Here is a 23832-nt window from a genome sequence, read left to right as displayed (position 1 = left end):
TGAGTTTAATAGGGTTAGTGCTTTCTTATCATCCGGTACCTCATTCGTTGTAGAGTAAACTTCGATGCGTTCCACATAAGTGGCCCAATCCTCCACATCGTTATCAAAAGCAGTGAAGTTACCCGTTTTTGGCATCCTTGCTGAGTTTCTCCTTCCCCTTTGGATATTATTATTATTTTTTTTCCAAGATGGCGGCTTTTCCCGCGCTTGGCGGCTTTTCCCACGCTTGTCTTCTTCCCCCGCCGACTCAAAATGGCGATTTCCGCGCTGTTGCCGTCCACGCCTCCCAGCGGTCCTTTATTTTCCCCTGCATTGCTGCTCTTGTTCCCCCGCCGCTCCCGCGGTCCTTGTGGCCATAAACGCTTTTCTGGCTGCTGCGCATCTCTGCCCGATTGCAGTCCGGCCCCTGACACCGGCTGCGGTCGTGTTCTCCGGCCTTTTCGTCATTTTCCCTCCCCTTCTCCCACTGACAACTCGGTCGACTTCCCCCCCGTGCCGCTCGATCGGGCTTACCCGCCGCTGTCGTCGAAGGGATGCTCACTGATGCTTGACTTCGTGGTCAGCAAACCAACCCGGGTTTCCGATGGCCTCCCGTGCGATGCAGGATGTTGAGGGCGGATGCCCTTTTTCGACGCCCGTTTCTGAGGACGAAGCTTCCTTTGATGCAAAACTGCCGCAAGGTAAGATCAGACTCGTCGCCACTGTTGAGTTTCAATTGCAGTTATACTGAATAACAGGACACAGACTACAGAAGTAAGTAAACAGGTCTTTAGTGATTGAGGGTCCTCTTTTTATTTGAACCCCAAAAAAAACCCAATTGGACTGTAAATAAACAAAAGTTCAACTAAATCTTAACAAATCAAATTAAAATTTGGTTTTCCGAGTTGATGATGCACTCCAGTCCCCGCGGCGCCCACCGGTCGCGGAAATACTAGTGATTGAGGGTCAGGGCTGAACTGGGATACACTTTGCTCCGCAGGGTTTATATACCGGTGTGGTCACCACCGGTACTACAATGTACAGGAGCCATCAAAAAGTAGTCCATCACCTTAAGGTATCCTCTTAAGGTGGTACAGGTTACATACACTACAAAAATGTCCCCTCAGTCACACAGGGACAGTAAGAGGCGGAGAGATAGAAGAAGCCACAAGTACATACTGGGGGTAATTTAAATGTTCATAGTGGCACGTTAGTGAATAGGCAGCCCGGTTTTACACCCCTCCCGGTTTTCTTCATCCTCCCAGCACGGGATCAGTACTGAAAGCCCCGTCAAGGTTTCGATATAAACAAGGCCCACTAAATAAACCATAATCAGATGGCCATTAAAAAAAATATTGATCTATGCATATATATAGATATATATCACGGTGGCATAGTGGTTAGCACTGTTGCCTCACAGCGCCAGGGACCCGGGTTCGAATCCGGCCTCGGGCGACTGTCTGTGTGGAGTTTGCACATTCTCCCCGTGTTTGCGTGGGTTTCCTCCGGGTGCTCCGGTTTCCTCCCACAGTCCAAAGATGTGCGGGTTAGGTTGATTGGCTATGATAAATTGACCCTTAGTGTTAGGGGGATTAAATACGTGGGGTTACGGGGATAGGGTGGGATATGTGTTGGTGTAGGGGTTACGGGGATCGGGTGGGATATGTGTCGGTGCAGGCTCGATGGGCCGAAATGGCCTCTATCTGCACTGTGAGGTTTCTGTGATTCTGTGATATATTTGCTTTCCTCTTTCCTTATATGTACATCTCTGAAGTCCCACCTCCTAATGCACTTATTGAGTGAAACGAAACTCAGTTGGATCAGATATTGTGTGACACCTCATTGGCAATTTCACTTTCCTGATAGTTTCACTATCCTGCCAGATAGTTTCACTTTCCTGACAGTTTCACTATCCTGCCAATAAGAACATTCTGCACATTGTTCACCGTATCTACAGTGTGCTGGTGCCCAGGGCCGTGTGTTAGTTCACCAAAGGAGCACATGACTGAAGTAAAGCAGATCACTGACTTGGGAATAACACAGGACTTGGACAGTTAGAGTGGACGACCCAACTCTGAGTTGTGCGATTGTTGGAGACTTGGACAGGTACAGAGCCGGACCAACAAGTGACTTTCGGAGTCTGAGAAAAGGAATGGCCGAAGCACCCGGGACCTGGGCCGACCGTGAACCGCTTGACCAAACAACGCCAACCAGCAGCATGCAGCCGGATCCCCTCTCCACGGCCCGGGGAGGCGAGAGGAGTCGGGATCGAGAAGGTCTGGGCAGTCTGGCGGAAGGAAGCTCCTCTGGCAATCTGGAGCCAGAGAGGTCGGCGGCGAATCTGGACAAGGAAGGCGCAGGCGACTCGGAGGAAGAGTCGGACAGTCTGGATGAGGAAGAGTCGGACAGTCTGGACGAGGAAGGTGTGGTAGAAAGCGGGTCAGATGACCACAAGTTCCTAGACGATGCCATGGCAGAGCTGAAGTTGGACGAGTCCTCAGACTCGGATGAGTCAGGCGAAGAACTTGACCACTCGCAGGCTGGAGCTGAGGGGTCAAGTGTCAGCAAAGATGTTTCTTCTGATAGAGGAGGAACGGCATCAGTTGGTAAGTAAACTGTAAAACTCACGTAACACCGGCTGCCCGATTTTAAGGGATGTGGGGGGGGGGGGGGGGGGCAGGCACGGTGGTGTGGGCGTGAGCATGTTGCAATCAAGCCTCGATCCACTACCTGGGCGGTGGGCAGGATTGGGAATTCGGGTGGCAGGAGGCCGCTGTAACCGGTTTTTGCGGTGGCCAATTTCCTATGGCCCCTGCCGCAATCGCCAATTATTGTAAGTGGTTTCGCCCTGCCCGTAGCGAGCACGCAAACCCCCTTACTACAAGTTCCGGACGATAGGGATTACTGAGGACAGATTGGAACACGGACAGCATTTTCGGGCTCACCCGTACAGTGCTTATTAAGGTTAACAAAAACCACTCCACTCGCATACAGTATGAGTGGTGTGAACACAACATTGGGGCAGTAATTCCTCCCCAAATGTGTGAGTACGGAAGGGGTACTCACGCGTCTGGCCGGAGGAAATGCCAGTTTTCAGCATGCACAGCGCATGCGCTGAAAACCGGCATTTCCTCTCCTCTAACCCAAGAGGTGAAGAGGCTAGCGCGTGCGCTGTAGGGGGCAGCGCATGCGTCTTGGATTTCCTCTGTTTTGGGGGATTTGCGCATGTCTAAAGGCCTCCAGTCTTTACGCTTGTAAAAAGCACACGTAAGTATTGGCCCAGAACTTGGTGTTGGGGGCTTGCCGCGCATGCAAGCCCCCGATGTGCGCTCACCCTGCGCGCCGACATCTGAAACCTGGCCCGCAGTGGATTTCCTGTCAGTGGCCCGGTTCTGATGTCGGCGCGCTGTGCTAACCTGATCCAGCGGCGTAGTTAGTGCGATGTGCCGGCTGGGATCAGGTAAGCACTGTTCAGCCAATCAGGGGAGGGGAAACTTCATTCATAAGTTTGAGAGTAAGAACTGTCAAACTCATGAGAAGTACTGCACCCCAAAACACTACTTAAACTTTAAATAAAATTTTAAAAAACATCCCAATCATTAAATTAAGTATAAATAAGTTAAAAAAAATAATTTAAACAATAATTTTTTTTTTCAAAAAAATAAATTTTTAATAAAAAGGGTCTAAAACTAAACTTACCTTATTGTAGATTCTTTAAAATAATAAACCTGTGGAAAAAAAAATTCTAAATTGCACTAAAACACCACTTACCTGTAAAAATAAATACTTACGTGTGCTTTTTACAAGCGTAAAGACCGGAGGCCTTTACACATACGCAAATCCCCCAAAACAGAGGAAATCCAAGACACGCGCGCTGCCCCCTACAGCGCACGCGCTAGCCTCTTCAACTCTTGGGTGAGAGGAGAGGAAATGCCAGTTTTCAGCGCATGCGCTGTGCATGCTGAAAACCGGCATTTCCTCCGGCCAGACGCGTGAGTACCCCTTCCGTACTCACACGTTTGGGGAGGAATTTCTGCCCCATTTATTTTTACAGGTAAGTGGTGTTTTAGTGTAATTTAGAATTTTTTTTCCACAGTTTTATTATTTTAAAGAATCTACAATAAGGTAAGTTTAGTTTTAGACCCTTTTTATTAAAAATTTATTTTTTTCATAAAAAAATTATTGTTTAAATTATTTTTTTAAACTTATTTATACTTAATTTAATGATTAGGATGTTTTTTAAATTTTTATTTAAAGTTTAAATAGTGTTTTGGGCCCCCGTAGTTTTCATGAGTTTGACAGTTCTTACTCTCAAACTCATGAATGAACCTTCCCCTCCCCTGATTGGCTGCACAGTGCTCACCTGATCCCAGCCGGCACGTCGCACTAACTACGTCGCTGGATCAGGTAAGCACTGCGCGTTGACATCTGAACCGGGCCTGTGAAAGGAAATGCAAGCAGGCCCGGGCTTCAGATGTCAGCGCGCCGGGTGAGTGCAGATCGGGGCTTGCACGCGCGGCAAGCCCCCGACACCAAGTTCTGGGCCAATGTAAGTGGTTTCGCCCTGCCCGTAGCGAGCACGCAAACCCCCTTACTACAAGTTCTGGACGATAGGGATTACTGAGGACAGATTGGAACATGGACAGCGTTTTCGGGCTCACCCGTACAGTGTTTATTAAGGTTAACAAAAACCACTCCACTCGCATACAGTATGATCGGTGTGAACACAACATTACATAGAAACATAGGAGCAGGAGCAGGAGTAGGCCATTCAGCCCTTTGAGCCTGCTCCGCCATTCAATGAGATCATGGCTGATCATCCAAATTCAGTACCCTGTCCCTGCCTTCTCCCCCTATCCCTTGATCCCTTTAGCCTCAAGAAATATATCCAACTCTTTCTTGAATATATTTAATGAACTGGCCTCCACCGCCCTCTGTGGCAGAGAATTCCACAGGTTCACCACTCTCTGGGTGAAGAAGTTCCTCCTCATTTCAGTCCTAAATGGCTTACCCCTTATCCTTAGACTATGACCCCTGGTTCTGGACCCCCCGGCCATCAGAAACATCCTTTCTACATCTAGTCTGTCCAGACCTGACAGAATTTTATAGGTTTCGATGAGATCCCCTCTCAATCTTCTAAACTCCAGGGAGTATAAGCCCAATTGACACAATCTCTCCTCGTACGTCATTCCTGCCATCCCAGGTATCAGCCTGGTGAATCTTCGCTGCACTCCCTCCATGGCAAGAAAGTCCTTCCTCAGGTAAGGTGACCAAAACTGCACACAATACTCAAGGTGCGGTCTCACCAAGGCCCTGTACAACTGCAGCAAGACATCCTTGTTCTTGCACTCGAACCCTCTTGCTACGAAGGCCAACATACCATTTGCCTTCTTAACCGCCTGCTGCACCTGCATGCTTACCTTCAGCGACTGGTGCACAAGAACACCCAGGTCTCTTTGCACTTTCCCTTCTCCCAATCTATTGCCATTCAAATAATAATCTGCCTTCCTGTTTTTGCCACCAAAGTGGATAACCTCACAGTTATCCACATTATCGTGCATTTGCCATGTTTCTGCCCAATCACCCAACCTGTCCAAATTGTACTGGAGTTTCACGACATCCTCCTCACAGCGTACCCTGCCACCCAGCTTTGAGTCGTCTGCAAATTTGGAGATATTACATCCAATTCCCTCGTCCAGATCATTAATATATATTGTGAACAGCTGGGGTCCTAGGACCGATCCTTGCAGTACCCCACTAGTCACTGCCTGCCACTCGGAAAACGACCCGTTTATTCCAACTCTTTGCTTTCTGTCCGCCAACCAGTTCTCTATCCAAGTCAATACCTTGCCCCCAATCCCATGTGCCTTAATTTTGCACGTTAACCTCTTATGCGGGACCTTATCGAAAGCCTTCTGAAAGTCCAAATACACCACATCCACTGGTTCTCCCTTATCTATTTTACCAGTTACATCCTCAAAAAATTCCAGTAGATTAGTCAAGCATGATTTACCTTTTGTAAATCCATGTTGACTTTGTCCAATCCTATCACTGCTTTCCAAGTGCTCTGCTATTACATCTTTTATAATGGACTCTAGCATTTTACCCACTACCGATGTCAGGCTTACTGGTTAATAATTCCCCGCTTTTTCTCTGCCACCTTTTTTGAATAGTGGGGTAACATTAGCTACCCTCCAATCCATGGGTACTGTTCCAGAGTCTATTGAGTTCTGGAAGATGACCAGCAATGCATCTACTATTTCTAGGGCCACTTCCTTAAGTACCCTGGGATGTAGATTACCAGGGCCTGTGGATTTATCGGCCTTCAGTCCCATCAATTTTCCTAACACCATTTCCCTACAAATACTGATTTCTTTCAGTTCCACCCTTTCATCAGACCCTATGTTCCGCGGTATTTCTAGGAGGTTATTTGTGTCCTCCTTTGTGAAGACAGAACCAAAATATGTATTTAGTTCGTCTGCCATTTCTTTGCTCCCCATTATAAATTCCCCTGATTCTGACTGCAAGGGACCTACGCTTGACTTCACCAATCTTTTTCTCTTTACATATCTATAAAAGCTTTTACAGTCAGTTTTTATGTTCCCTGCAAGCTTACTCTCATATTCTATTTTCCCTTTCTTAATTAATCCCCTTGTCCTCCTTTGTTGAATCCTAAACTGCTCCCAATCCTCAGGATTATTGCTTTTTCTGGCCAATTTGTTTGTCCTCTCCTTGGATCTTATGCTATCCCTAATTTCCCTTGTTAGCCACGGTTGAGTCACCTTTTTTGTTTTATTTTTATGCCAAATTGGGATGAACAACTTCTGTAGTTCATCCATTCGGTCTTTGAATGTTTGCCATTGCCTATCCACCGTCAACCCTTTGAGTGCCATTTCCCAATCAATCCTACCCAACTCGCTCCTCAGACCATCGTAGTTTCCTTTATTTAAATTGAGGACCCTAGTTTCTGAGTCAACTACTTCATTCTCCATCTTAATGAAGAATTTGATCATATTATGATCGCTCCGACCCAAGGGGCCTCGTACAACAAGATTGCTAATTAATCCTTTCTCGTTACATAATACCCAGTCTAAGGTGGCCTGATCTCTGGTTGGTTCCTCGACATATTGGTCCAGGAAACCATCCCGTAAACACTCCAGGAATTCCTCCTCCACAGTATTGTTACTAATTTGGTTAGCCCAATCTATATGTAGATTAAAGTCACCCATGATGACTGCTGTGCCCTTATTGTACGCTTCTTTAATTTCCCTTTTAATGCCATCCCCAACCTCCGCCTTACTGTTTGGAGGTCTATATACCACTCCCACTAATGTTTTTTTCCCCTTAGTATTTCTCAATTCTACCCATACAGATTCCACATCATCAGAGCTAATATCCTTCATTACAATTGTGTTAATCCCTTCTTTAACCAGTAATGCTACCCCTCCTCCCTTTCCTTTTTGCCTATCTTTCCTGAATATCGAATACCCCTGGATGTTGAGTTCTCAGTCTTGGCCATCCTTGAGCCACGTTTCCGTAATTCCAACCAAATCATATTCGTTTACCTCTATTTGCGCAGCCAATTCATCCACCTTATTACAAATGCTCCTCGCATTAAGACACAAAGCCTTCAGGCTTGTTTTTTTAACGCTCTTAGACCTATTAGAATTATTATTTACTGTGGCCACGTTTGATTTAAACCGTTGATTTCTCTGACTGCCACTTTTGTTTTTCTCCTTCCTATCTTTTGCTTTTATCCTTGTTTCCCTTTCCTCTGTCTCCCTGCTCAGGTTCCCAACCCCCTTCCATTTTAGTTTAAACCCTCCCCCACAGCACTAGCAAACACTCCCCCAGGACATCGGTTCCAGCCCTGCCCAGGTGCAGACAGTCCGGTTTGAACTGGTCCCACCTCCCCCAGAACCGTTTCCAATGTCCAAGGAACTTGAATCCCTCCCCCTGGCACCATTCCTCTAGCCACGTATTCATCTGAAGTATCCTTCTATTTCTACTCTGACTAGCACGTGGCACTGGTAGCAATCCTGAGATTACTACCTTTGAGGTCCTGTTCTTTAATTTACCTCCTAACTCCCTATATTCCGCTTTAAAACAGTACAACTCTGACTTGTCCAACAAGCCCCTGCTGTGCTGACTTACCATGGCCAAGAAAAAGCACCCTCCCGTGAACTAAACTATCACAGGACCCTTCCAACGCTAAACCCCTTCTGGTTTGGTAGGAACATACAGGCACCCCCTCACACAGCTAAGTGATCTTGTGGGTGTGTAGGCTTGGCAATGCTCACATAGATTGCCCCTTTTATCTTGCTTGCAGCTTCCTCCCGTACATCTCGGCTACCTGGTTCCGTACCGGCCTTCATCGACCTCAACTCCACTTTCCTGCCCGATCTCCATATCCCTTGATTCCCCTCGAGTCCAAAAATCTATCTACCTCAGCCTTGAATATACTCATAGACTCAGCATGCACAGCCCTCTGGGGCGGAGGACTCCAAAGATTCACAACCCCCTGAGTGAAGAAATCCCTCCTCATCTCAGTATTAAATGAGACTACCCCTTATCCTGAGACTATGCCCCCTAGTTCTAGACTCTCCAGCCAGGGGAAACAACCTCTCAGCATCTACCCTGTCAATCCCCTTCGGAATCTTGTATGTTTCAATGAGATCACCTCTCATTCTTCTAAACTCCAGAGAGTATAGGCCCATTCTACACAATCTCTCATCATAGGACAGCCCTCTCATCCCAGGAATCAATCTAGTGAACCTTCGTTGCACCGCCTCCAAGGCAAGAATATCCTTCCTTAGATAAGTCCCCTCGATAATCTCTCTCCCCTGGCTTGATGCCACATTCCTCTTGTTATTCCTCTGCAAAACCTGGAACAAGCCAATAGAGGGCGACCTTTTGTACGTCACAGGGAATGATACAATAGACTTGTCAAGTCAGGAGGAGGAATCATTGATGGGAAATATCTTCAAGTGATGAGAGGTAGTGGCGATCTTCAGCCAGGATCTCATAGCGTGCTTGTGGGGCTTTCAACCAGGCCAGATGGGATCAGAGAGGTGACATACGCTCAATGGTGAGGATCAAGAAAGAAAGACTTGCATTTCTACAGCGCCTTTCACGACCACCGGACGTCCCAAAGTTCTTTAAAGCCAATGAAGTACTTTTTGAAGTGTGGTCACTGTTGTAATCACAGAAATCACAGAAACCTCACAGTGCAGATAGAGGCCATTTCGGCCCATCGAGCCTGCACCGACACATATCCCACCTGATCCCCGTAACCCCTACACCAACACATATCCCACCCTATCCCCGTAACCCCACATATTTAATCCCCCTAACACTAAGGGTCAATTTATCATAGCCAATCAACCTAACCCGCACATCTTTGGACTGTGGGAGGAAACCGGAGCACCCGGAGGAAACCCACGCAAACACGGGGAGAATGTGCAAACTCCACACAGACAGTCGCCCGAGGCCGGATTCGAACCCGGGTCCCTGGTGCTGTGAGGCAACAGTGCTAACCACTATGCCACCGTGTGGGAAACGCAGCAGCCAAATTGGCGCACAGCAAGGTCCCACAAACAGCAATGTGATAATGACCAGATCATCTGTTTTTAGTGACGTTGATTGAGGGATAAACATTGGCCAGGACACCGGGGAGAACTCCCCTGCTTTTCTATGAAATGGTGCCCATGGGATCTTTTATGTCCACCTGAGAGAGCAGACGGGGCCTTGGTTTAATGTCTCATCTGAAAGACGGCACCTCCGGCAGTGCAGCACTCCCTCAGCACGGCACTGGGAGTGTCAGCCTGGACTTTGTGCTCAAGTGCCTGGAGTAGGGACTTGAACCCACAACCTACGGACTCAGAGGCGAGAGCGCTACCCACTGAGTCACGGCTGACAGCAGTGAGGATCAGGAAAGTTCAGTGATGGGAATTCAGAAGGTTCCGTGGTGGAGAGCCCACCGCTGCCAGAAACTGCGCCGCTGTTTATTTATTTAAGACGATTGGCAAAAGAACCAGTGGCGACATGAGGAAAAACCTTTTTACACAACGAGTGGTTAGGATTTGGAATGCACTGCCTGATGGGGTTGTGGATACAGATTCAGTAATAGCCTTCAAAAGGGAATTGCAGGGATATGAGGAAAGAGTGGGACTAACTGGATTGCTCTTCGAAAGAGCCGGCGCAGACTCGATGGGCTGAATGGCCTCCTTCTGTGCAGCACTATTCTATGATTCTATATGATTCTATCATCACGAAAGTTCAGCGGTGGAGATCAGGAAATTTCAGCGCTGGGAACTTTTGTACTTATCTATAAGTGTTTCAGTCATCATATGTGTAGTTATGTTGAATCTGTCTCTGATTTCTATATCTTATAATAGCCAGCAGATAACCATCATAATCCTAAAACTGTTTTTCAGAAGAAAAGGAGCCTTTGAAGACTTTGCGCTGGCTGTCATATTATTTGACCAGGATCCTTGGACAAGCCCAGTAAGTAGACATTGTTTGAACCCACAGACTAACCACACGTTCTCGTTGGAGAGGTATGCTAATTGGAATGTGCGGCTCAATGGTTTGCTTCGCAACGTGAGGTTTGGACTGCCTGTGCATTAATGGCCCTTTATAGAATTCAAAAGTAGGGAAGTTATGATAAACTTGTATTGAACCTTGGTTAGACCACACTTGGAGTACTGCGTACAATTCTGGTCGCCATATTATAAAAAGGATATAGAGGCACTGGAGAGGGTGCAGAGATGATTTACAAGGATGATACCAGAAATGTGAGGGTACACCTATCAGGAAAGGATGAACAGGCTGGGGCTCTTTTCTCTTGAAAAAAGAAGGCTGAGGGGTGACCTAATAGAGGTCTTCAAAATGATGAAAGGTTTTGATAGAGTGGATACAGAGAGAGTGTTTCCACTTGTGGGGAAGAGCATAACTAGAGGCCATCAATATAAGACAGTCAGCAAGAAATCCAATAGGGAATTCAGGAGAAACTTCTTCACCCAGAGAGTGGTGAGAATGTGGAACTCGCGACCACAGGGAGCGGTTGAAGTGAATAGTACAGATGCATTTAAGGGGAGGCTGGACAAGCATATGAGGGAGAAGGGAATAGAGGGTTATGCTGATAGATTTAGATGAGGAAAGAAGGGAAGAGGCTCGAGTGGAGCATAAACGCCGGCATGGACTGGTTGGGCCGAATGGCCTCTTTCTGTGCCGTATATCCTATGGAATCCTATGTAATATCAGTGTGAGGTTGGAATATGTCTGTTAATGTCAGTGTGAGGTTGGAGTGTGTGTGTTAATGTCAGTGTGAGGTTGGAGTGTGTGTGTTAATGTCAGTGTGAGGTTGGAGTGTGTGTGTTAATATCAGTGTGAGGTTGGAGTGTGTGTGTTAATGTCAGTGTGAGGTTGGAGTGTGTGTGTTAATATCAGTGTGAGGTTGGAGTGTGTGTGTTAATGTCAGTGTGAGGTTGGAGTGTGTGGCCCCGATTTTCTGCCAGCCGCCGGGCGGCTTTCCCAGGGGCCGAAAATCGCCGAAAAAGCGGGTCGCGGCCCCCCCCCGCCTGATTCCCCGCCGCGTCCGACTTTCGGACCGCCGTTTCTCCGCGACCCGCTTCAGTCCTGCCCGCCGCTGGCGGGACTGGCCGTCGGAACACAAATCTCAAATTATTACCTTGTTTAAGTAGATTTTAAGGGGCCGTTGCAATTTTGGGGCTTTCCCCACGTGAAACACGCCTGCGGGGAACCCCGCTGATGAGATCGGGCGTGAAAACAGTTGGCTTGCTTGCTTGCAGCTGCAGATCAATGAGGACTGAAGAGATTTAAACAGGCAGCATTTGCAGGCTGCAGGACCTTGTTGATGAAGGCTTGGGGGAACTTTTTGAAGGCTTAGGCACAGCTGTAGAAAGTTGGAGCCTCACACACTTCTCCAGTGTGAGCTCCTGGGAAGCCCCTCTCACCACCCTAACTCAGCGCCTCCTCAACGGAGGCATCTGCCAGAAGCATGGGAGGCCTTTGGTACCTTCCCTTCCTGGCATTAGAGGATCTCCAACAGCAGAGGAGGCTGGAGCAACTCCAGCAACAGCATCACCAGCAGGAGCGGCAGGCTGCGGCTCACCCACCTGAGGCAGCACAGGCCAGAAGGGGTCAGCGCATGGAAGGCCGTCGGCGCAGGAGAAACTCCCCAAACAGGGTGTACAGACACAGGGTCAGCTACCTCAACATGACTGAGCAGCAGTGCCAGAGGCAGCTCCGACTTTCGCGAGAGGTTGTGACTGACATCTGCGCAATGCTGTGGCAAGACCTGGAGCCCAGAGCAACAGGTCCACACTACTTACCAGTGGCCATCAAAGTCACCACCGCACTCAACTTTTATGCCTCAGGCTCCTTCCAGGGATCAGCAGCAGACATCAGCGGCATCTCCCAGGCTGCCGCACACACATGCATCACGCAGGTAACCGATGCCCTCTTTGCCATCGCGCACAATCGCATCCATTTCACCAGGGATCGCGCAAGTGTGAGGGCGCGAGCGCGTGGATTCGCTCAGCTGGCAGACTTTCCAAGGGTGCAGGGCGTCATTGACTGCACACATGTGGCCCTCAGGGCACCCCACCGCAATCCAGGAGTTTTTGTCAACTGCAAGGGCTTCCACTCCCTTAACGTTCAGCTGGTGTGTGACCACAAGAAGGTGATTTTGCATGTTTGTGCCAGGTACCCTGGCAGCTGCCATGACTCCTTCATACTGTGCCAGTCTACTGTGCCTCCGCTAGTCAGTCCGCCAAACGAACTTCAAGGATGGTGACTTGGAGACAAGGGATATCCCCTGCGCTCTTGGCTAATGACGCCATTGAGGAGACCAGCCAGCGAAGCTGAGGAGCGCTACAACTCCAGCCACATTACCACCAGATGCATTATCGAGCAAACCATCGGATTGTTGAAGATGCGCTTCAGATGCCTCGATACATCAGGTGGAGCCCTACAGTACTCATCAGCCAGGGTCTCCAAAATCGTTGTGGTATGCTGTGTGCTTCACAACATGGCACAGCGTCGTGGCTTGCTGATTCCGCAGGACCAAGAGGTTCCTCACAGAGCCGCCTCGGATGAGGATGATGCTGAGGAGGAGGAGGAGGAGGAGGACAGAAACGAGCATCCTGCAGAGTCCCGCCAACCAGCGGCACCAGTGCGCGAGAACATTGCTGGGCGGAATGCAAGGAACGCACTCATCCTGGGCAGATTTACGTAGCCTGGAACATCAAACACTGCAGCCTCACTGCTTCTGAATTGACCATGGACAGTGGCCCATGCCTGCACTTTCCAACATCTTTGACCAGCTTGCAGTCATCTGCAAGTTATCCTAAGGCCTCTATGTGACATCCCCATTTGCCAAATGACAGACGCCATAACTGCAGCAGCTGGCACCAGATTTTTTATGTACAGGAAAATGATGGCATTAAAACTATTTACAAGACTGGATGGTGGAATAGTTATGTGAATGTGAGCATAGAGAGAGACGGAATGGGTAAGGGTGCATGGATGTGACTGTGAAGTGGGATGTGGAAGAAGAGATTGCTGAAGCTGAGTGCTGTTGGGGAAAGGCAATGGGGATCAGGTTGAGGGTGATGGAAACTTCATACTTGCTTTCCCTGTGCGGTGAAGGCCATGGAAGCGCTTCCTGCACTGTAGCCAGGTGCGACGGGTGACACCCAGAGAGTTTACCTCTGCTGCCACCTCCATCCAGGCAGCCGTGGACTCTTTGGGAGGCCTTTTCCTCCCTGAGCGAGGGTAGAGGACCTCCCTGTGGGCCCTTACCCCATCCACCAAGGGCTGCAATGACGTCTCGTTGAATTTGGCCGCAGCTCGGCCTCTGCCGCTGGCAGCAGCTGGTGTAGGCTCCTCTGCCATTGTGCAAGAGTGGTTGAGAAGCCTGCAGAGGTGGAATAGCTTACTGGACACTTTGAAAGCACCACGAATGATGACATCATACTGTGGGGCTTTCTGACACGAATTGGACGATTAGCAAGGCTGCCCACATGTTGGGAATTAATTGGCCACTTGAGGGAAAATTGCATGGAGCTGGCTGACACATTTTTTTGTGTGTCACAAACCTTACATTTGGGGAAACCCGACCATTTCCCACACAAGCCAAAAATCGGGCCCTGTGTGTTAATGTCAGTGTGAGGTTGGAGTGTGTGTGTTAATGTCAGTGTGAGGTTGGATTGTGTGTGTTAATGTCAGTGTGAGGTTGGATTGTGTGTGTTAATGTCAGTGTGAGGTTGGAGTGTGTGTGTTAATGTCAGTGTGAGGTTGGAGTGTGTGCGTTAATGTCAGTGTGAGGTTGGAGTGTGTGTGTTAATGTCAGTGTGAGGTTGGAGTGTGTGTTAATGTCAGTGTGCGGTTGGAGTGTGTGTTTATGTCAGTGTGAGGTTGGAGTGTGTGTGTTAATGTCAGTGTGAGGTTGGAGTGTGTTAATTTCAGTGTGAGGTTGGAGTGTGTGTGTTAATGTCGGTGTGAGGTTGGAGTGTGTGTGTTAATGTCGGTGTGAGGTTGGAGTGTGTGTGTTAATGTCAGTGTGAGGTGGGAGTGTGTGTTAATGTCAGTGTGAGGTTGGAGTGTGTGTGTTAATGTCAGTGTGAGGTTGGAGTGTGTGTGTTAATGTCAGTGTAAGGTTGGAGTGTGTGTGTTAATGTCAGTGTGAGGTTGGAGTGTATGTGTTAATGTCAGTTTGAGGTTGGAGTGAGTGTGTTAATGTCAGTGTGAGGTTGGATTGTGTGTGTTAATGTCAGTGTGAGGTTGGAGTGTGTGTGTTAATGTGAGTGTGAGTTTCGAGTGTGTGTTAATGTCAGTGTGAGGTTGGAGTGTGTGTGTTAATGTCAGTGTGAGGTTGGAGTGTGTGTGTTAATGTCAGTGTGAGGTTGGAGTGTGTGTGTTAATGTCAGTGTGAGGTTGGAGTGTGTGTGTTAATGTCAGTGTGAGGTTGGAATGTGCGTGTTAATGTCAGTGTGAGGTTGGAGTGTGCGTGTTAATGTGAGTTTCAAGTGTGTGTTAATGTCAGTGTGAGGTTGGAGTGTGTGTTAATGTCAGTGTGAGGTTGGAGTGAGTGTGTTAATGTCAGTGTGAGGTTGGAGTGAGTGTGTTAATGTCAGTGTGAGGTTGGAGTGAGTGTGTTAATGTCAGTATGTGGTTGGAGTGTATGTGTGTTAATGTCAGTGTGAGGTTGGAGTGTGTGTGTTAATGTGAGTGTGAGTTTCGAGTGTGTGTTAATGTCAGTTAATGCCAATTAACTCAGAAACCCAATGCAAATTGATGAGGTTTCCAGATGATACCAAACTGGGAGAGCATGTGACATTGGGGCAGACAGTTTGGCAATTACAGAATAAGATGAAGAAAATAGATAAGTCAACTGAATAATGATGGACAAAGTTTAATAGAAACAAACGGAATACAACTACACATTGAAAGGGAAAAGGAGAAACACAGATACTCCAGGGATGGTGCGGAAACAGCTATGGATGAAACTAAAGAAAAATCTAGGAGCCTTAGTAGATTCAATGCCCAAAATGTCCAAGCGTGGGAGGTCAGCAATCGACAATGCCATTGGAGTGCTGCACTTTAGAATAGAATACCAGTTAGACAAAGTCATGGTCAAATTGTTCAGGGCTCTGGTTAGACCGCACTTTAGACTGCACTTTGAGTACTGAGTCCAGTTCTGGTCACCGAGCTACAAGGGAGATGTTGAACTGCTGGAGGCAGCGCAGAGAAGAGCCACAAGCCCTGATCCCCAGCCTCGGGGTGGGGGTCTAAGTTATGAGGAAAGACTGGAGAAACTTAGGCCCCGATTTTCGGCTTGTGTGGGAAATGGTCGGGTTTCCCTGAATGTGGGGTTTCTGACACACATAAAAAAGTGTCAGCCAGCTCCACGCAATTTTCCCTCAATTGGCCAATTAATTCCCAGCATGTGGGAAGCCTCGCTAATTGTCCAATTCGAGTCAGAAATCCCCACAGTATGATGTCATCATTCGTGGTGCTTTCAAGGTCCATAGCAAGCAGTGCATCCTCTGAAGGCTTCCAAATGAACCATACAGGATGGCAGAGGAGCCTGCAGCAGCTGTGGCCAGTGCCAGACCCCGAGCTGCCTCCAAATTCGACGAGGCTTCACTGCAGGCATTATTGGATGGGGTAAGGGCCCACAGGGAGGTCCTCTTCCCTAGGTCAGGGAGGAAGAGGCCTCCCACTGAGACCAATGCTGCATGGATGCAGGTGTCAGCAGATGCCAACTCGCTGGGAGTCACCAGAAGAACCTTGGCATTACATCTCTAACTCCTTCCTTTACTCCCCCACAGTACCATCCAGAGCCCCCGTCCTCACTGTGGAGGAGGAAGAGGCTGTGCAGCCAGACTCCTCAGAGGAAGCTCCAAACTCTGAGGGCGCAGCGTCAGCAGAAGTAAGCGCACCCAGCACCAGCGCAGACAGTCACACCTCGGGGGGACCTTCGGGACATAGAGTAGTGTTGTCACCTGGTGTTTCACAGCTCACAAGTGAGCCTCAGCAGATTCTGGAGACAGGGACAGCAGTGGAGAGTCCTCGTCGGAGGGCGCAGGACTCTGCCAGCTCAGCTCAGCTGCGCTGCATGTCGACCCTCTGCCTCTGGGTCCATCCGCAAGAGAAGAGGTGATGGATCTCCATGCACAGATGCAGGAGTCTCTGGCAGGTTTTGTCTCCAAGGTCGCTGCGAGTGTGGAGCGAATGGAGGAGTCCATAGCGACCATGAGTAGAGCCTTTGTGGAGTCATTGGCGCATGAACGCATCACCATGGAAAGGTTGGCAACCTCCATGCAGGAGATAACTCGCCAGGGTACGGAAAACATGGTGAGTGCTCATAAGAGAATGACATCTCTTGAGGAGCGTTGGCCATCTGTTGAACAGAGAAACCAGATCTTCATGGAAGTCCTTCTGAGCAGGACTGCCAGTGCAGAAACGGGTACCACTGGCCCCCTAAAGCGCAGCAAGGTGCTCTCAAGCCACTTCCAAGCGCTGGCCCCTTCTGGCTTGTGCAGCTTCAGGTGAGTGAGCAGCAGCCTGGTGCTCCTGGTGCTCATCCTGCTGCTCCTGGTTCTGCTGCTGCCGCCTCTGCTGTTGGAGATCCTCTAATGCCAGGAAGGGAAGGTACCAAAGGCCTCCCATGCTTCTGGCAGATGCCTCCGTTGAGGAGGCGCTGAGTTAGGGTGGTGAGAGGGGCTTCCCAGGAGCTCACACTGGAGAAGTGTGTGAGGCTCCAACTTTCTACAGCTGTTCCTAAGCCTTCAAAAAGTCCCCCCAAGCCTTCATCAACAAGGTCCTGCAGCCTGCAAATGCTGCCTCTTTAAATCTCTTCAGCCCTTATTGACCTGCTGCTGCAAGCAAGCAAGCCAACTGTTTTCACGCCAGCTCTCATCAGCGGGGTTCCCCAGCAGGCGGGTTTGATGTGGGGAAAGCCCCAAAGTCGCAACGGCCACGGAAAATCTACCTCAACAAGGAGATAATTGCTCATTACTGCTCTGACGACCAGTCCCGCCAGCGGCGGCCGGGACTGAGGCGGGTCGCGTAGAAACGGCGGTCCGAAAGTTGGACAGGGCGGGGAATCAGGCGGGGGGGGGTGGTCCCAACCCGCTTTTTCGCTGATTTTCAGACCCTGGCCGCATGAAAAGCCGCCCGACGGCGGCCAGAAAATCGACCCCTTAGGCTTTTCGGCCTGGAAGAGAGAGCTCTAAGAGGCGATCTTATTGCGGTGTATGAGATTGTAAACTTGATGTGCCTCAATAAATCCGAGACTCGATGTTAGTGAAACAAAACAAGGCTTTTATTGACTTAGAAGGTAACACACAGGAGAGAGGTATCTTCCATCCAGAGCTCTGCCGTACTGGATGTGCTGCAGGCTGGGCCAGCTTACATAGGGGCCAGGTATGGGCGGAGCCCTACACATAGTACAATACAATGGGCCAGGTATGGGCGGAGCCCTACACATAGTACAATACAATGGTGAGGAAACGGAACAGAGGTAAGGGAAATGAAACTGAAACCAACCACAGTCACAGGCAGTGATGAATGGAATATTTAATCACATTCACCCCTTCTATAGATTTAGTCTGTTCGGGGGTTTGATAGTCCTCTGCGACCGACGTGGCTGTTGTGGTGCCGCGGGTGTCGGCTGGGTGTCCCCGGTGGCCTCCTGGGTCTCTGCCGGGGGTGCCGCCAGGGTTGTTGAAGGGGTAGTTGGTGGGGGTGCCGTTGGTCGATGTTCTTCCGGGGGTGATGAAAGAGTAGTGGGTGGGTAAGAGTTGCTGTGATCGTTGTTGCTGCTATTGTCGTGGTTGTTGTCGTTACCGGCTGGGGCGACGTCTTTTATGGACATGGTGTCCTCCCTTCCGTCGGCGTGCCGGACATACGCGTATTGGGGGTTGGCGTGGAGTAGGTGCACTGGCTCCACGAGAGGGTCCGTCTTGTGGCCCCTCACATGCCTTCGCACAAATACCGGACCTGGGGTGGAGAGCCATGACGGCATGGATACGCCTGAGGTGGATTTCCGGGGAAAGACAAACATTCGTTCATGAGGCGTGGCATTAGTGGCAGTACACAATAGCGACCGTATCGAATGGAGCACATCCGGGAGGACTTCCTGCCAGCGGGAGATAGGGAGGCCCTTGGTCCTTAGAGCTAGAGTGACTGCTTTTCATACTGTCCCGTTCTCTCGCTCCACTTGACCGTTACCCCGGGGGTTGTAGCTGGTGGTACGGCTCGTGGCGATCCCCCTGGACAGCATGTACTGGCGTAGCTCTTCACTCATGAAGGACGCCCCTCTATCCGTATGGATGTAGCTCGGCATACCGAACAGGCAGAACAGGCTGTTGAGGCATTTAATGACCGTGGTGCTGGTCATGTCTGGGCAGGGGAAGGCGAATGGGAACCGGGAGTATTCGTCCACAATGTTCAGGAAGTAAACATTGCGGTCGACGGACGGGAGGGGGCCCTTGAAATCTAAGCTGAGCCGCTCAAAGGGCCGTGTAGCTTTGATTAAGTGGGCCCTATCTGGGCGGTAGAACCGAGGCTTGCACTCAGCGCAAGTGCGGCAATTCCTGGTCAGAGACCGAACTTCCTCAATCGAGTAGGGTAAGTTACGGGACTTTATGAAGTGGAACAGCCGCGTGACCCCTGGGTGGCAGAGGTCGTTGTGGAGGGTCTGTAGCCGATCCCCGGTGGCGCTGGCACACATCCCTCGTGAGAGGGCGTCAGGGGATTCGTTAAGGGCCCCTGGCCGGTAAATGATGTCATACTCGAAGGTGGCGAGCTCGATCCGCCACCTAAGAATCTTATCATTTTTAATCTTCCCCCTCTGTTTATTATTGAACATAAACGCTACCGACCGCTGGTCGGTAAGTAGGGTGAAGCGTTTGCCGGCTAGGTAGTGCCGCCAGTGGCGCACTGCCTCCACGATGGCTTGGGCCTCCTTTTCCACGGAGGAGTGTCTGATCTCGGGCCCTTGGAGGGTCCTCGAGAAGAAAGCTACGGGCCGCCCCGCCTGGTTGAGGGTGGCCGCCAAGGCAAAGTCAGACGCATCACTTTCCACTTGAAATGGAGTGTTCTCGTCCACTGCCTGTAGCGTGGCCCGCTCAATATCCTGCTTAATGCTTTTGAAGGCGGCGTGGGCCTCAGCAGAGAGCGGAAAAGAGGATGCTTTCAAGAGGGGGCGGGCTTTGTCGGAGTAGTTGGGGACCCATTGGGAATAATAAGAAAATAACCCCAGGCACCTTTTCAGGGCTTTGGGAGTGTTGGGCAGGGGCAGCTCCCGTAGGGGGCGCAATCGGTCGGGGTCTGGTCTGATTTCCCCATTCTCCACCACGCTGCCTAGTATGCAGAGGCGCGTGGTGTTGAAAACGCACTTGTCCTCGTTGTAGGTGAGGTTGAGTTTTTGTGCGGTTTTCAGGAACCTCTCGAGATTCGAGTCGTGATCCTGCTGGTTGTGACCGCAGATGGTGATGTTGTCGAGGTAGGGGAAGGTTGCCTGCAAGTGGTGGTCATCGACCATGCGGTCCATCTCCCTCTGGAAGACCGAGACCCCATTTGTCACCCCAAAGGGGACTCTGAGGAATTGGTAGAGGCATCCGTTCGCCTCGAAGGCGGTGTACGGGCGGTCCTCTGGTCTGATAGGGAGCTGGTGGTACGCTGACTTGAGGTCGATGGTGGAGAACACCCGGTATTGGGCGATTTGGTTCACCATTTCTGATATGCGGGGTAGCGGGTAGGCGTCTAGTTGGGTGTACCTGTTGATCGTTTGGCTATAGTCGATCACCATCCGTTTCTTCTCGCTACCCCTTACCACTACCACTTGGGCGCGCCACGGGCTGTTGCTGCGTTCAATAATGCGCTCTTTCAGGAGCCTGTCTACCTCGGTCGCGATAAACCGCCTGTCCTCCCAGCTGTACCTCCTGCTTTTGGTCGCTATTGGCCGGCAGTTAGGGGTAAGGTTCGCGAATAGCGAAGGCGGCTTTACCTTCAGGGTAGCCAGACCGCACACTGTGAGGGGCGGCTGGGACCCACCGTACTTGAGCGTGATGCTTTGGTGGTTGCACTGGAAATCCAGGCCCAAGATCACGCTCGCACATAGATTCTTCATGATTAATACTTTAAAATTATCGTATACAGTTCCGTTAACGGACAATTGTACCGTGCAGTAACCCATAATGGTTGATGTCTGGGTTTTATCAGCCATAGAGATGGTACCCCGAGTAGGGACCACCTTTAGGGAGAGTTGTTGTGCCAGTTCAGGGTGGATAAAACTCTCCGTGCTTCCACTGTCAATTAAACATTTAACCCCGCACCCGTTTACCTCGATGTCCACCATTGATTTGGATAGCGGGTGCGGACTGGTCTGGTCCACTGTGACCGATGCCACCGTAGGGCCCTGATCGAGACAAGATGGCGTCCACGCTGTCTGCTCATAAGATGGCGGACCCCACGAGGTCGGGCAAGATGGCGTCCAAGATGGCCGCTCCCACGGCGCACACGCGGCGGTGGCGGGTTTTCCGGCGGGGTTCCCTCTGCACACCTTCCCGAAGTGCCCCTTCTTACCGCACTTAAAGCAGGTGGTGCCTTTCGCCGGGCACAGGTTTCTGGTGTGCTTCGGCTGCCCGCAGAAGTAGCAGTTGGGTCCCCGACGCGTCGCGGCTGTCGTAGGGATTCTGGGGGGAGAGCGGGGCCCCGACGGTGTTGGGCTGCCGGGCGGGGAAGATGCCTTCCAAGATGGCGGCGCCCTTGGTGCGCACGTGGCGGCGTGGACGGCGCGGGCTGAAGAGTAGGCGTCCGAGTTTCTCTGGGCCACATCCAGGGATCGCGCTGTGTCCGCAGCCCGTTTCAGGTCCAATCCCGTTTTTTCCAGCGGTCTCTGCCGGATGTAAGTGGAGCTGAGGCCTGTGATAAAGGCATCGCGAACAAGCTCGTCAGTGTACACTGCGGCTTTTACATCTTGGCACTTGCAGTCTTTGCCAAGCGTTTTCAGGGTGCCTAGGAACTCCTCCACCGATTCCCCAGGTCGCTGTGCGCGAGTAGCGAGCAGATGCCTAGCATACACCTCATTCGTAGGCTGCTGGTAATGCGCCTTTAAGATGTCGCAGGCGGCCGGGTACGTGTCGGCGTCTTGGATGAGGGGGTAAACCCGGTGGCTTACCCAATTCCGCAGAATTCCGAGTTTCATACTCGCAGCGTCCGTAGCGCCTTTGACGGCTGCGGAATTGTCCAGGAAGAATTCCATACACATAAACCAGTGTCCGAAGCGTGCCGATGCGTCCGAAGCATGCTGGTCCAAATCCAAACGTTCGGGTTTCAAGAGTTGATCCATTGTGTTGAAAATTAAGTCAATAAAATTGATGTGCCTCAATAAATCCGAGACTCGATGTTAGCGAAACAAAACAAGGCTTTTATTGACTTAGAAGGTAACACACAGGAGAGAGGTATCTTCCATCCAGAGTTCTGCCGTATTGGATGTGCTGCAGGCTGGGCCAGCTTACATAGGGGCCAGGTATGGGCGGAGCCCTACACATAGTACAATACAATGGGCCAGGTATGGGCGGAGCCCTACACATAGTACAATACAATGGGCCAGGTATGGGCGGAGCCCTACACATAGTACAATACAATGGTGAGGAAACGGAACAGAGGTAAGGGAAATGAAACTGAAACCAACCACAGTCACAGGCAGTGATGAATGGAATATTTCATCACAAAACTGTATGCAACAGTTAAATTAGTTTAAATTAAATTGTAGAACAAAGGGTTCCAGGTATAAACTAGAAAAAAAATCCCTAATTTACCACTGATGTTCGGAAGCTCTTCTTCACACTAAGAGCGATCAACACTTGGAATGGAGTCCCAGGTACAGTAGCAGGGTTGCCATCCCTCCAGGAGTGCCCTGGAGTCTCCCAGGAATTAAAGATTAATCTCCGGACATTGCTGCCAGCAAGAACCCAATTAAAAATGATGCGTTTCTTAGTTATAAAAAATATTGGAGATGGGGGAAGAAGGCTTTGTCTGGCCGAGATGATTGGAGGTGGGAGGTCATGTGATGAAACCCCCAGGAATAGGCCCAACCAGAGTTGGCGACCCTGTACAGTAGTGGAAATCATTTGAGGGCCAATTGAATGCTGGAATGTAGGAACTTTACAGTCTTTCTAGATGGGTAACCTAAGAAGGGCCGAATGGCCTTCCTCTTTCGGTAATTGTCTTGCGACCCTTTAAGCGCTATGGTTTCTGTTGATGGTTGTGACAGTGGACAGTTAAAAAAAAAAAAAAAAATCTTGCATGTTGATAATTTGGGACAATTCGCATTGGGTCCTGACCTTATTTTGATAGGACATGCTCCAATAGTAAAGTTACTGGGCAAACATCGAAAGGAAAATGAGGAGAATTTTTTTTTTCCTACGCAGCAAGTTGTTAGACATAAGAACATAAGACGTAGGAGCAGGATTAGGTCATTTGGACCCTCGAGCCTGCTCCGCCATTCAATAAGATCATGGCTGATCTGATCTTGGCCTCAACTCCACTTCCCTGCCCGATCCCCATAACCCTGGACTCCCTTATCGTTCAAAAATCTGTCTGTCTCCACCTTAAATATATTCAATGACCCAGCCTCCACAGCTCTCTGGGGAAGAGAATTCCAAAGATTCACGACTCTCTGAGAGAAGAAATTCCTCCTTATTTCCGATTTAGAAGGTGCCCCCTTATTCTGAAATTATGCCCCCTAGTTCTAGATGCCCCCTAGTTCTAGATTCCCCCACGAGGGGAAACATCCTCTCTGCATCTACCCTGTCGAGCCCCTTCAGAATCTTATATGTTTCAATAAGATCCCCTCTCATTCTTCTAAACTCCAATAAGTATAGGCCCAACCTGCTCAACCTTTCCTCATAAGACAACCCCTTCATCTCCGGAGTCAGCCTCGTGAACCTTCTCTGAGCTGCCTCCAATGCAAATATATCCTTCCTTGATAAGGAGACCAAAACTGTACGCAGTACTCCAGGTGTGGTCTCACCAACGCCCTGTACAGTTGTAACAGGACTTCCCTACTTTTACACTCCATTCCCCTTGCAATAAAGGCCAACATTCCATTTGCCTTCCTAATTACTTGCTGTACCTGCATGCTAACATTTTGTGATTCATGTACAAGGACCCCCAGATCCCTCTGTACCTCAGCATTTTGTAATCTCTCCCCATTTAAAAAATAATTTGAGTTTTAATTTTCCTACCAAAGTGGATAACCTTGCATTTTCCCACATTAAACTCCCATCTGTCAGATTTTTGCCCACTCACTGA

At 49.8% G+C, this 23832-nt stretch overlaps 1 protein-coding gene across 1 annotated transcript in view; it reads left to right on the top strand.

Annotated features, from left to right (window-relative positions):
- The first annotated feature begins 1941 nt into the window (after positions 1-1941).
- LOC147123998 (putative ATP-dependent RNA helicase DDX60) overlaps positions 1942-23832 on the top strand; it is a 217424-nt gene continuing 195533 nt past the window's right edge. The window contains exons 1-2 of the mRNA XM_085975509.1: positions 1942-2585; positions 10416-10485. Of these exons, the coding sequence (XP_085831635.1) occupies positions 2132-2585; positions 10416-10485 (524 nt within the window). The 5' untranslated portion in view covers positions 1942-2131. The remainder of the gene's footprint in view (positions 2586-10415; positions 10486-23832) is intronic.

Source organism: Somniosus microcephalus, chromosome 1 (assembly GCF_052327205.1).
Source record: "Somniosus microcephalus isolate GS21.2 chromosome 1, FLI_Smic_1.0, whole genome shotgun sequence".
Taxonomy (NCBI): Eukaryota; Metazoa; Chordata; class Chondrichthyes; order Squaliformes; family Somniosidae; genus Somniosus; species Somniosus microcephalus.
Note: the sequence above shows the minus strand (reverse complement) of the source record. Positions and strands in the feature narration are given on the sequence as shown.